Source organism: Haliotis cracherodii, unplaced genomic scaffold, assembly GCF_022045235.1.
Source record: "Haliotis cracherodii isolate W230 unplaced genomic scaffold, xgHalCrac1.p SCAF_6, whole genome shotgun sequence".
NCBI classification, from domain to species: domain Eukaryota; kingdom Metazoa; phylum Mollusca; class Gastropoda; order Lepetellida; family Haliotidae; genus Haliotis; species Haliotis cracherodii.
Window position 1 is genome coordinate 18,028,032 of NW_027266319.1, and position 14,408 is coordinate 18,042,439.

Below are 14,408 nucleotides of genomic sequence, written 5' to 3' on the forward strand. Positions count from 1 at the left end.
GCAATACTATCTCCGTGCCTCCAGACAGATTCGAGAAACAGTAATAGAAGTTCAAATCTGTCTCAGATGTAATGTGATGCTTGTTTAGGAAATGTACATTTTAATGTAAATATTATATTTCCATGTTCTCTGATATTGTTATGTAAATAAAAGCATATATTTTGTCACTCTTGGATTTTCAGTAATTTCATTGTCCTCAATGTCTGCAATCCCACCCCCTACAATCCTCCGGACAAAGAAACTCCACCAATGTGAGGAGTTTCAGTTGTGAAGAATTACTTCCCTTACCCGTGCCAGGAGTCGGTGTCTGTGTGTTCAAATCCAGATTTGTTCTTATTATGAATCTTAGTCCAGACAAATGGTCGTCATCTCCTGCTGAGAGATCAGTTGTTGTCGTCGCTAACGTTACGTCATAAGAAGTGTTTATCCTGTATCTATGTCATCAATCAGATGCATCAGAGATGATCATCCTGCATCTCTGTCAGCAATCAAGTGTTCATCCCGTACCTGTCATGAATCGAAATGCAAAGTCTTCCCCCCGTATTTATCTGATGAAATATATACACCAGTGATGTTCATCCCGTATGTCTGTGATGTTTGTTTGTTTGTTTGTTTGTTGTTTAACGCCGCACTCAGCAGTATTCCAGCTTTATGACGGGGGTCTGTAAATTATTGAGTCTGGACCAGACAATCTAGTGATAACTATCACGAGCATCGATCCAGACAATTGGTATACGATGACATGTATCAACCAAGTCAGCGAGCCTGACCTTCCGATCCCGTTAGTCGCCTTTTTCGGCAAGCATGGGTTGCTGAAGACCTATTCTATCCCGGATCTTCACGGGCACCGTGATGTGATATTTGCATATCAGAGCCTTTTAACGCGTGTGTATATGCACCAGAAAGTCGTCAACAGTATTTCCGATATGTAACATATGCACTGGAGGTGTTTTCAACGCATATTCATCTGATATTCTATGTGTATCACAGGTGTTTATTTCGTGTATGGTATGATTCATATGCACTAGAGGTTTCCAACTGGTGTTTCTGTGGTGTTACATCTGCCCCAGGGGTGTTCAATTAGTATGATGTTTGTTTGTTGTTTAAAGCTGCACTCAGCAATATTCCAGCTATATGAGGGCGGTCTGTAAATAATCGAGTCTGACCACCCGATCCCGTTAGTCGCCTCTTATGACAAGCATCAAGCATGGGTTGCTGAAGACCTGTTCTACCCCGGATCTTCACGGGTCTCAACGCGTATGTATCGGATATAATGTGTACCGGGGATTATCAACTCGTAATCTGATGACATAAATTGTATGTGCACCAGAGAAGTTCAGCCATATTTTAGTGCAGTTATATATGCACCAAACACAGCCTGCGGAGAAACAGACACTTGAGATGCGGAAGCGTCTGTCACGATCTGTCAATGTCTCCAGGTTACAACTTGTATATATTTATGATTATTATCTTTTTTTCTAATAACTTAACCAACTCTGAAGAAATGAACCTCCAGCATACGTCATACATTAGCAAGTGAGTTCCCCGTTAGTGTACGCGTGGGCATTTTGATATTCACCTCATGAGGAAAAAACACACCTCACCTATACGGGTATCAGAGGAAAAGGTTTAGTCTAATATGCGTGTGCAATTGAAAGTCTTAAGTTAGAACACGTTGTCTTTGTCAGTTACAGTCGACAGCGTAGCGTACTATCGGAAATAAATAACTCTGAGATTGTCTATGTATCCATCAGGGGTGTTCATACCGTATTCGGCGCTGTGGGGTAAGCTAGTGGTTAAAGCGTTCGCTCGTCACGCCGAAGATCCGGGTTCGATTCTCCACATGGAAAAATGTGTGAAGCCCATTTCTGGTATCTCAATTACGTGGATCGATGCTTATGATGTCAATCACTGGATTGTCTGGTCTAGACGTGATTATTTTGAAGATCGACGTCATATAGCTGGAATTGTGTTGAGTGCGGCGTTAAACAACAAACAAACAAACAAAGGAGAGTCACCTATCACACTGCTGCACATTTCACATGCGAGATAATAATACCAAACTACCAAACTGAAGACATGAATTTGTTAAATAATTATAAATTATCTTTAACATGCCTAACAATCCTAAAATGACTACGCTTAGTTGTGAATACATCTTTCATGCCAACTGTGTTATTTGGCGGGATGCTGTCGGTAGGGAAGAACGTGCTGACCCGTTTTGCGAACACCTGGTGTCATCACTGATTTTAAATTATCCAGTCATTTTTTTAAATTTTCCCAGGTGTTTTGTCTTTACAGGGCACAGAATTTATCATTAATTATTTTTTGAGCATAATATAAGAATTTACAAACTAGAAATAATGTTTGCTCATTATAATTACTAAGAATATTTATTACATGAGAATTACTGTAATGAGTAGGCATAGGAATATTAACAAGGTATTTTTGTCTTAGGGCAGAATATAAATTACAATTAAAGAGTACATGGAATTCATCCTCAATGACATTAACTCCCTTACTACAACAATAGTTACAGAATCTGAGAGAACGGTCTGTTTTACTATATCTGCCAGTTTCTAAAGCTATTCTAAAATTTGAACATCTGAATTTAGTAAAAACAATTCTTAAATGGGTAGGGAGTGGACATGACAAGTACCTTTCAACATTTAACATGGATTTAAAATGCTTATAAAGATCACATTTTGGAGAAGAGTTTACAGAAGCATTCCAGAATTGCTGTAAATTATCTTTGAGCCTTTGCTTAAAATGGAGAATAAAAGCTTTAGAGTCACCCACCTCTTGACTGAGCAATACAAAACCAAACCCAAATTGGAATAAAATATTTACGTTAATAGTTATCGTTTATAATGGAGGAGACGCGTCTAGGTCAAGTGATAGGGTATATATTTTCAGCTGTCTCGGCAAAACTGTATCCCATTATGATGATGATAACATGATGATGATGATGATGATGATAATGATAACGATGATGACGACGACGACGACGATGATGATGATGATGACTGGATTGTCTAGTCCAGATTCGATTGTTTACAGGCCGTAACTTAATGGCAGGAGTATACCAGGGTGCGGACTTGGGCAACAAACAAACACTTACTGTTTCAAGCAAAGTGTGCGAGTTGTGTGTGTTACAGGTGGAGCAGAACATGCTTACACTTTGGGCGAACACCTGGTGTCATCACTGTCACCATCTAGGTGTCACTTTTCTGCATGTTCTCGTGTCCGGCCCTAATAATATCATTGAATGATCTTGGTTTTACGGCAGCTATAGCCAGCTTTTATTGACAGCTGAATCACAGCCTGTACATACTAGATCCTTGCAAGTTGGTTGACAGATTGCGCAACGGTGCACGCAGCGGGGTACGATGGTATACAACGTCAGCCAGACCACACACTGTAACCACCAGATACCAAACCGGTTTTTGGAATGTACCGGACTTCCCACGGGGCTGTCGGTCCTACTGCGTTCAGATGCAGTATTTATCTTTGTTGTATTCACAAAATGCGTGAAGCCCAATGCTGGTGTCCTCCGCCGTGATATTGCTTGAATATTATTGCTAAAAGCGGAGTAAAATTATACTCACGCATTAACTCCCGAACACAGAAACCAAGGAACATAATCGTATTGCACCGACTTTATATTCAAAATACAATAAAAAACAACAATGTATCTGTACAAAATAAAATAATACTTTCAGGTCCGCATCACACACAACCAAGTAGATATGTACATACAAGACACCTCTGGCTGGATCATTGTCCTATAATAATCTGCAGCAATTGTCGCAGAGTGGGTGAGAGCGTGGTAGGTGTTACAGTATCTAAACGACATCGCCGCTTATCATCTCAAAGTAAGAGGGAATCCAAAAGTGATGCAGGTTTTAGACGTTTGGTGAAACGCTCGGACTCGCTATGACATGAACTCGTCACACCTAAGGGACGCAACTCTGCAGCGACGCGATAAACGACATGGAAACCTCTGTCCCACTTTCTCTGATTAAAATCATTTGAGTGTCAAAAAAGTATATGATTGAGGATCCCACCCACCGCTTTTTGGGTTATTTAACGCCGCAGTAAAAAAAACCAATTTTTCCGCCTCTATGCCAGCTGACTGTACATAATCAGATTGTACATATTGGCAGTTGAAGGTCATTCACCTCCGTCTATTTACAGTAATAGACAGCCCATACACTAACAATTACAGGTAGCTCGTGGCCATATATTGACACTTGCATGTCACCAGTGTTCATAGTGCCCACATATTCACAGCCAATCATGTTCAAATATTTTTCACAGTTTAAGGTCAATCATGTCCTAATATTCAGTTACAGGTCAATCATGACTAATTATTCCGTTACAGATCAGTCATGACTAATTATTCCGTTACAAATCAGTCATGACCAATTTTTCCGTTACAGATCAGTCATGACCAATTATTCTGTTACAGATCAGTCATGACCAATTATTCCGTTACAGATCAGTCATGACCAATTATTCAGTTACAGGTCAATCATGACAAATTATTCAGTTACAGATCAGTCATGACCAATTTTTCCGTTACAGATCAATCATGACCAATTATTCCGTTACAGATCAATTATGACTAATTATTCCGTTATAGATCAATCATGACTAATTATTCAGTTACAGATCAGTCATGACCAATTATTCAGTTACGGGTAAACCATGTCAACATAATCACAGTTACGGGTTATTAATGTCCAAATATTTACATATATATGTCAATCGTGTCAACATATTCATCAACAGGTCAATCATATCCAAATATCCACAAGGGACGATGTCCATAGATTCCCAGTTAATGACTCCCCCACGTCCATAGATTCAGCGTTATTGGAAGATATCCATAGATTCTGCGTTAAGGGAAGATGTCCATAGATTCTGCGTTAGGGGAAGATTTCCATAGATCCAGCGTTAAAGGGAAGATTTCCATAGATCCAGCGTTAAAGGGAAGATTTCCATAGATTCAGCGTTGAGGGAAGATGTCCATAGATTCAGCGTTAAGGGAAGATGTCCATAGATTTAGCGTTAAGGGAAGATGTCCATGGATTCAGCGTTAAGGGAAGATGTCCATAGATTCAGCGTTAAGGGAAGATGTCCATAGATTCAGCGTTAAGGGAAGATGTCCATAGATTTAGCGTTAAGGGAAGATGTCCATAGATTTAGCGTTAAGGGAAGATGTCCATAGATCCAGCGTTAAGGGAAGATGTGCATAGATTCAGCGTTAAGGGAAGATGTCCATAGATTCAGCGTTAAGGGAAGATGAACATAGATTCAGCGTTAAGGGAAGATGTCCATAGATTCAGCGTTAAGGGAAGATGTCCATAGATCCAGCGTTAAGGGAAGATGTCCATAGATTCAGCGTTAAGGGAAGATGTCCATAGATTCAGCGTTAAGGGAACATTTCCACAGATCCAGCGTTATGGGAAGATGTCCATAGATTCAGCGTTAAGGGAAGATGTGCATAGATTCAGCGTTAAGGGAAGATGTCCATAGATTCAGCGTTAAGGGAAGATGTGCATAGATTCAGCGTTAAGGGAAGATGCCCATAGATTCAGCGTTAAGGGAAAATGTCTGTAGATTCAGCGGTAAGGAACGATGAACATAGATTCATAGTTAATGAACCTCCATGTCCATAGATTTAGCGTACATGTGGGTCATACCCACAGTAACGTATTACGAGTTGCTATATTTATGTTCGAGACAACTATCTAGAGTCTGGGTGGAGTGTGGGGGTGTGGTGGGCGGTTGGGGGGGGCGGGGGAGTTATAGTTTCTGTTCTTGAATCACTGTGCGCGCTCGAGGTGACACTATCACATTCAGCGGAAAAGGGCTTGTGGTCACCCTCACACCGTCAACAGCAAGATTGACCTCTCAATGTATACCAATCGTCCTTCAAGCAGCTCTATAGGGCAAGACGACTACGAACCCCCAACACTAAACAACATACAGCTCTATATTCACTTTCATAAAGTATCATCTGATCATGGACTAATCTTTGTTTGAAAAACATAGCCAATACAATACAACATAGATATACTTCTGTTCGTTAAAAAAACAATAAATTAACAAAGACCAACTTCCACAATATTGTGATAAGAATGAATACTCGTACCGTGAAAACAAACATACTAGTGCCAGTACACATAGGTTCGTATATCAGTTCACTTGTGTTCATATATCAAAACACGTGTGTTCATATTTCAGTACACGTGTGTTCATATTTCTGTACACGTGCTTTTACATATCAATACACGTGTGTTCATATATCATTACACGTGTGTTCATATATCAGTTCACGTGTGTTCCTATATCAATACACGTGTGTTCCTATATCAATACACGTGTGTTCCTATATCAATTCACGTGTGTTCATATTTCATTACACGTGTGCTCATATTTCAGTACACGTGTGTTCATGTATCAATACACGTGTGTTCATACATCAATACACATATGTTCATATTTCTGTACACGTGTTTTTACACATCAATACCCGTGTGTTCATATATCAATACACCTTTGTTCTTATATTAATACATAGCTGACATAATGTCGATACGAATATGTCAGTACACGGTGAGTTTATATATCTGTACACGTGTTTTAATGTATCAATTCATGTGGTATTTGGTAGTAGCAGCAGCAGCAGCAGCAGCAGCAGCAGCAGCAGCAGTATTAGTGGTAGTCTCCGACAGCTGCAATCCGGAATGTTACAGCAGAGACATTGTTAAATCCAAGGGAGTTACCTTAGGAAATCAACCTTGACCGTCTCATGTGCTTGCATCCAATAACTGGACATCAGACGTGGGTCTTGTATCATGAAAATGTCTGAAAAGGGGTATGCGCATGCCCCCACCCACTCTGAATCCATCAATTGTACAGATAACGCTCCGCCTGGTAATATCTCCCACAGTCTAGAGTTGAACACTTTAAATTGAAACACACATCTTTTCCCAGAACCCTTGTCTCCTCTGACATCAACACAGCTCGTCACTGGTTGATGAACGTCATATCTGCAAAACATCATACACGAGTTAATAGTCAGGGTGTAGGTGGGTATGTCGTATGTAGACGTATAATCTTATATTACAGCTGGATATTCACTATATACTGATCGAAATTAATAAGGGAACACTTAGTTTTAGACACAGTAAAATGGTATGCTATCATGGCTTCCCAGCTATGTCTACCAAATAAGCATTGGAAACAATGCGCACAAACCCATCTCAACATTTGATTCTGACATGTGTTGAATTTGAAAGCATGCTGTTTCAAATGTACTGACAGTAAAGCTTATTTCCTTATATTCTTCATGTTCCCTTATTAGTTTCCATCAGTATATTTAATACAGCAGTGTTATATCAAAACAGTAACCCACAAACGATGATTTTTAAAAAAACCCATATCATTCAAACAATGGTGTACCCATTTTGTTTTCTTTTAGTAAAAAAACACGATGGCACGTGTTTTTGCCATCATGGGGTGGTAACATGCGATGCGCGTCCGTGCGAGTGCTAGGGGTCTGACAAGGCAGACTACCCTGAACCCGAGGGGATGTGTGTACCAATTACAATGTGATTACGGACAATCGTACATTGGTGAAACCTCCCGTCACACAGACACACGCCTTAAAGAACACAAGTCTTCCATCCAGAAAGAAGAATGAGGGACAAACTCCCAGACCCTAATAGTATCCCCCTCAGATTAGTCAATCAATCGTGATCAGGGAGTTTTCCTTCCCAGTGCATGGGACACTTAATATTAAGTTACTTTACAATCAACTCCATCAACTTATTTTATCTAATGTTAGGATCCCTTGTACATAAAATTACCGTGTACCCACTTTCCTATATCAATTTCCAGGTCCATCAACTCTCTCGTTAAGTACATTACTTCAAATGTATGTATGTATGTATGTGTGTGTGAATGTGTGTGTGTGTGTGTGTGTGTGTGTGTGTGTGTGTGTGTGTGTGTGTGTGTGTGTGTGTGTGTGAGTTAGTGAGTGAGTGAGTGAGCGGGCCGCTTTGAAAAGTATTCCAGTTATATAACACCACGACATGTCAGCTTGAGGTTTGAGGAAAGCCCAAAGTGATGCAGGTCCCAGATGGTTAAAACTTGGTGAAACCCACGAGCACAGATATGGTGCAAACCTAGACACATAATCAGGGGTATGATCATTGGTGTTTGTCTTGGCTTCGGGGCTCAACTCTGCACAGTGAATTGCTGCACCTCCGATGACCGTGCCACTGTGACAGGTGGAAAGGAGGCTAAAAGCCCATGTCAATCTGTGCGACCTCTGCCTTAACATTGTGTTTGAGTGAGGGTGAACCTGAGAAACGAACTCGCTATAGTGAGTGAGTGAGTGAGTGAGTGAGTGTGTATGGGGGTAGGGGTGTGGGGTTGGGGTGTCTGTATGTATGTATGCATGCTTCGTGCTCTCCCGCCTTGGCATTCACTTGATAAAGGGCCAATAAACAGACCTGAGGCGAAGAAGTTTGTTAGCTAAATTATTCCTTGTTATGGAAGGTGGAAAGACTTTCGACATTTTCTTCAGGGTCCGCTATTATTCTGTGTAATCCAATATGCCTGGGAAACATACCAGCGGACATAAGAAACTGCGTCTCTTTATATATAACTTTAATTATAAGAGGATGATCATATATCAAACATGTCTATTTATTCTTCAAAGATTGCGAACGCTTGATGTTAAGTTTAGAGATGAATAATTTGGCTTAGCGCCGCTTTTAACAATATTACAGTTTTATCACGGTAGGTAACCTTAATGTGGGAGGAAAGCCCGAAGTGATGCAGGTCTTAGACGTTTACCACTTCCGTGAAACCCACCAGCATGGTTATGGTGCTGACAAACCTAGAAACGTAATCGGGAATCGAACCCGGGTCTTCGGCGTGACGAGCGAACGCTTTAACCACTAGGCTACCCGACCCCCCCCCCCCCCCCCCACACACACACACACACACACACACACACCTCCCTTGGAGATGAAGATTGGCCCTTGAGATATAAAACAAGAAAACAAACATTGAAACAATTAACATACAGACATCATGTTTCAAAGTTATGTAGGCGTTTGAAAGGTATATATATACTACTCGAAGGAAGTAAGGGAACACCCGAAGTTTCATATGACTATGGTTAATATGTGGGCTAATCGAGTAAACTTTAACTTATTTTGAGTTGCATATTTTAAGGTGATGCTTTACCGAATCATGTCATGTTTTTTTATAAGGACCTAAGAAACAACATTAAAGTATCTTGTTTCAAAACTACAGAGCATAAAGAGCTACAATTCAGTAAATTGTTATCCGAAAATAACCCTAAGCGAATCAAATGCATCGCTTCTACCATAAAAAACATGTTTTTAGACGACAATTATTCATATGATACTTGCATTGTTTATTGTTCGACGTCATTTTAAAACGATTATATCACTGTGAATAGTTTTTTATCGTACAGAATGTAATAAATAAGTAGTGTCTCGTAAGCCAAGGATTTTAAACATCTTTTATTGTGCAATGAAATGTTTTAGGTATGTGTGTTCAACTTGTGACACTTTAATAAACTATATCTGGCTGCTGTCTCTCTGTTACCAAACTATTCTGTAGAATTACATCTAGTATGCAGTAACATAGACTAACATCTAGTCTCTGAAATGGACATATTTTACAGAAAAAAAACGTTGCTAAATTACAGTTATAAAAGGAGCCCAGAGATTTTCTTCATTTTCAGATACTGCAGTAATCTAGACTAGCCAAACATTATAGGTGAGGTGAGGTGAGGTGAAATTGGGTTTAACGTCGCGTCCAAGATTATTGCACTTATATAGCGACGTGCATGCACGTGTATGTGTGTGTGTGGCTGCTTGTACTAGTCCGGACTGATGCCGATTTATAGTGCTAGCTCACTGAGATACCATGCCGCAGTTTAACACGAATACCCCACTCAGACACAGTATACTGACTCCGAGCCGACCAGTCCTTGTTTTAGCCCCTTAATGCCGAGCGCCAGACACAAACATTATAGACTTGCATGGGCTGTATTGGATATATTTGTTTCAGGGTTTGTATGGCAGACAAGCAGTAACACTGTGTGAACGTTTGCACGCCAGTTAGATTGAATTGTCACAACAGTGTTATAGTTTCCTCACCTGGAGCTTGCTTTGATCGCGGCTTCTCATCCCGCTTTGGACCCACGAATATGACACTCGCTGTGTACATAAACATATGTAAATACATATTAGATGGGGATAAAATATTGTCCAACTGTGCATGCAGTACAACATACATATAGATGCAGAGACGCAGAGATCACTGAAATTCGGAACCCTATTCTTTAACATGACGTACACTGAATGAGACGTTTTAGTATTATGCTTATTTGAATAGCGTCCAGTTATATCACGGTGTATCAGCTTGAGGTAGGGGGAAAGGTCGAAGTATTACATGTCTTCGACATTTACAACGTTGGTGACACCCACGAGAACGGGTATGGTGCTGAAAAACACATGATCAGGGCTTACGATCATAGGTTCCTAGCACGCGCAAAAGACACAAATCCGAATTGTCAATGCTCTGCTTCAGACGACTTGGCCAACTCCAAACCGATGATTTCACATGACGTAAATAGTTAATAATATGTCGTTTGTTTGTTCGTTATTTGACGCCGCACTTACCAATATTCCAGATTCATGACGCGGTCTGTATATAATAGATGCACAAGACAATCCAGTGATCGACATCATGAGCATCCATCTACGCAATTGGGATACGATGACATGCATCAACCAAGTCAATGAACCTGACCACCCGATCCCACAAGTCGCTTGTTACGACAAGCGTCGTGGCCTCTTACGGCAAACGTTGGTTGCTGAACCCGGATGTTCACGGATGGACATGGCGCTATGAGTAGGTCTTTGCTAAAGTATGGGAGCCATGATAGAGAGCAGTGGTAAAATCTCTTCGTGCAAGCTGGCATTACTTAACTCAAACTGTGATACAAACATTGAAAGGAAAAAGGAAAATATCGAAAAAAAATAGGAAAAAAGAAAACAGAGAAAAAAAAACAAATGATCACCCGAAAGATTTTTTGAACGTTTCTTTGCTCAAAACAAGCAGATACAATTGCCAGGCGTGTGTTTGTATGCGTCGGTGCGTTCGTGTGGTGTACATGTGGTCCGCTTGTGTCTACGATATTCCCTTGGGATACCGGCTAGGGTGCACGTGTATGCCCCACGCCGTGAATAATATCTTGGTCTCATCTTTACTATTCGTCCTCCGTCATTGGTTGGCCAGGGGGCACGGGTGGCACAGTCGTCAAAGGCGCCGCTATTCGCTGCGCAGAGTTGCGTCCCTTGGGCGCGCCAGAAACCTATGATTGTGGGTTCGAATCCCGGTTCGCCCCGATTATGTTTCTAGGTTTGTCAGCACCATACCCGTGCTCGTGGGTTTCACCGAAGTGGTCAACGTCTGAGACCTGCATCACTTCTGGCTTTCCTTCCACATTAAGCTGACACGCCGTCATATAACTTGAATACAGTTAAAAGCGGCGTTAAACCCAACTGACTTACTCATTAGTTGGCCATTCAAAACATAACGTGGGGAATTACTGGAAAGAAAACCCATCAAAAGTGGAGGATGACTTAAGTTGTTGCTCGGATACGGGAGTAAGAAGATGTCGTTTTAAATTTCACCATTGCAGTTATGGTATTTATATTTTTCTAATCGCAAATATAAGACATAACACAGAACCTGTACATAATTATACATACCAGATTGACAGATAGATCATACTCAGTCGATTTAAGAGCTGCATTCAATATATGTTTTGGGTTTACGGAGGAATAAATGTAACGATCGGTGTGCACACTGTAAATAATTAATTTTATTGTATATTGATAGTCTCTCTTAGTTCCGCAGGAAACGGCTTGTGTAATCGTGTCTGTGTTATAAAGTGCATAAATTGTTACACACAAGGTAATCCAATATCCGTCGGTCTGAAAGGAGCTTTCAGACGATCAGAAGGTAAAGTGTGTGTTATACATTTAGTGCTATTATCTCCCGACGATCAGAAGATACAGTGTGTGTCATACATTTAGTGCTATTATCTCCCGGCGATCAGAAGATACAGTGTTTGTCATACATTTAGTGGTAGTATTTCCCGATGATCTCAAGGTACAGTGTGTGTCATACATATAGTGGTATTATTTCCCAGTGATCAGAAGGTACAGAGAGTGTCATACATTTAGTGGTAGTATTTCCCGTTGATCAGAAGGTACAGTCTGTGTCATACATTGAGTGGTATTATTTCCCGATGGTCAGAAGGTACAGTGTGTGTCATACATTTAGTGGTAGTATTTCCCGATGATTAAAAGGTACAGAGTGTGTCATACATTTAGTGGTATTATTTCCCGATGATCAGAAGGTACAGTCTGTGTCATACATTAAGTGGTATTATTTCCCGTTGATCAGAAGGTACAGAGTGTGTCATACATTGAGCGGAAGTATTTCCCATGATCAGAAGGTACAGTGTGTGTCATACATTGAGTGGTATTATTTCCCATGATCAGAAGGTACAGCCTGTGTCATACATTTAGTGGAAGTATTTCCCGATGATTAAAAGGTACAGAGTGTGTCATACATTCAGTGGTATAATTTCCCATGATCAGAAGGTACAGTCTGTGTCATACATTGAGTGGTAATATTTCCCGATGATCAGAAGGTACAATGTGTGTCATACATTTGGTGGAAGTATTTCCCGATGATCTCAAGTTACAGTGTGTGTCATACATTTGGTGGTAGTATTTCCCAATTATCAGAAGGTAGAGTGTGTCATCCATTTAGTGGTATTATTTCCCGATGATCAGAAGGTACAGAGTGTGTCATACATTGAGTGGTAGTGTTTCCCGTTGATCAGAAGGTACAGTGTGTATCATACATTTAGTGGTAGTTTTTCCTGATGCTCAGAAGGTACAGAGTGTGTCATACATTTAGTGGTAGTATTTCCCGATGATCAAAAGGTACAGTGTGTGTCATACATTTAGTGGTATTATTTCCCATGATCAGAAGGTACAGAATGTGTCATACATTGAGTGGTAGTGTTTCCCGTTGATAAGAAGGTACAATGTGTGTCATACATTTAGTGGTAGTTTTTCCTGATGCTCAGAAGGTACAGTGTGTGTCATACATTTAGTGGTAGTATTTCCCGATGATCAGAAGGTACAGTGTGTGTCATACATTTAGTGGAAGTTTTTCCTGATGATCAGAAGGTACAGAGTGTGTCATACATTTAGTGGTATTATTTCCTGATGATTAAAAGGCACAGTGTGTGTCATACATTTATTGGTAGTAGTTCCAGATGATTAGAAGGTACAGTATATGTCATACATTTAGTGGTAGTATTTCCAAATGGTCAGGGGGAACTGGTGGCCCAGTCGTTTTAGGCGCCGCGATTCGCTGTGCAGAGATGCGTCCCTTGGGCACGCCAGAAACCTATGTTTGTGGGTTCAAATCCCGGTTCGCCTGATTATGTTTTTAGGTTTGTCAGCACCATACCCGGATCAGGCCTTAAAACATTTTTCTAGAAATATAAATCTGTAAAATGATAATTCATTCATTTTAATAGTGTAGGGAAACATAACAACAGCCACTTAAGATAACACGCCGAGTCTTTTGCCACTTAATGTCAGAATTAATAACTTCAACAAGCAAACGATAAGAAGCTTGCAAAAGGTTGAACTGAAACATCATATTGAAAGAATAAAAATGGTTAAAATCCATGTCTATCTTGTCATTGATACTGTAGGCAAATGCCACACAGCATGACATTAGAATATCGACTGAAACAGAGGGTGTTTGAAACCTGTAGAAGTCTACAATGGCATTCTAGTGTCGTAGGTGCAACATAGCATTCCTATGGTCCATCGATATGGAGAGGTCGTTACAGTGTCGGTGCATCAGATGGTCAGAGGTTACTGGTTTTGCGATCTGATTGTGCGACCTTCAAACCATGTTAATTAAACTGAGGATATGTATATTGTGCCGTATTTGAGTAAGTTAACTTTAGATTGATGTCAAGACACAACAGTGTTCTAAAATAGACATCGGCCCGTATGCCCGAAGCCGAAAGATTTGTTCTCGGGCTGATAGTCTTAGATTTCGGCAGGCTCCTTCAGCCTGCAGTTTATTTAAGAAACTATGTCTTAAGCTTTATTTAAGTAATGTGATAAACATATTTATAAACAGTAGTATTAGACCTTTCAAATGGTGTATGACCTGTAGTCGCAAATATGTTTTACGAGCTTATATATTGCTGAGTGCGGCATTAAACAACAAAGAAACAAACA

At 40.4% G+C, this 14,408-nt stretch overlaps 2 protein-coding genes across 2 annotated transcripts in view; one reads left to right on the forward strand and one right to left on the reverse strand.

Annotated features, from left to right (window-relative positions):
* The window catches only part of LOC139445167 (receptor-type tyrosine-protein phosphatase epsilon-like), a 187,023-nt gene extending 176,985 nt beyond the window's left edge, over positions 1-10,038 (forward strand). Inside the window, exon 20 of the mRNA XM_071226287.1 lies at positions 9,847-10,038. The gene's annotated coding sequence lies outside the window, so the exon portion shown is untranslated. The remainder of the gene's footprint in view (positions 1-9,846) is intronic.
* LOC139446297 (protein dachsous-like) overlaps positions 6,998-14,408 on the reverse strand; it is a 49,906-nt gene continuing 42,495 nt past the window's right edge. Inside the window, exons 12-13 of the mRNA XM_071227647.1 lie at positions 10,215-10,274; positions 6,998-7,061 (exon numbers count right to left, since the gene is read on the reverse strand). Of these exons, the coding sequence (XP_071083748.1) occupies positions 7,039-7,061; positions 10,215-10,274 (83 nt within the window). The 3' untranslated portion in view covers positions 6,998-7,038. The remainder of the gene's footprint in view (positions 7,062-10,214; positions 10,275-14,408) is intronic.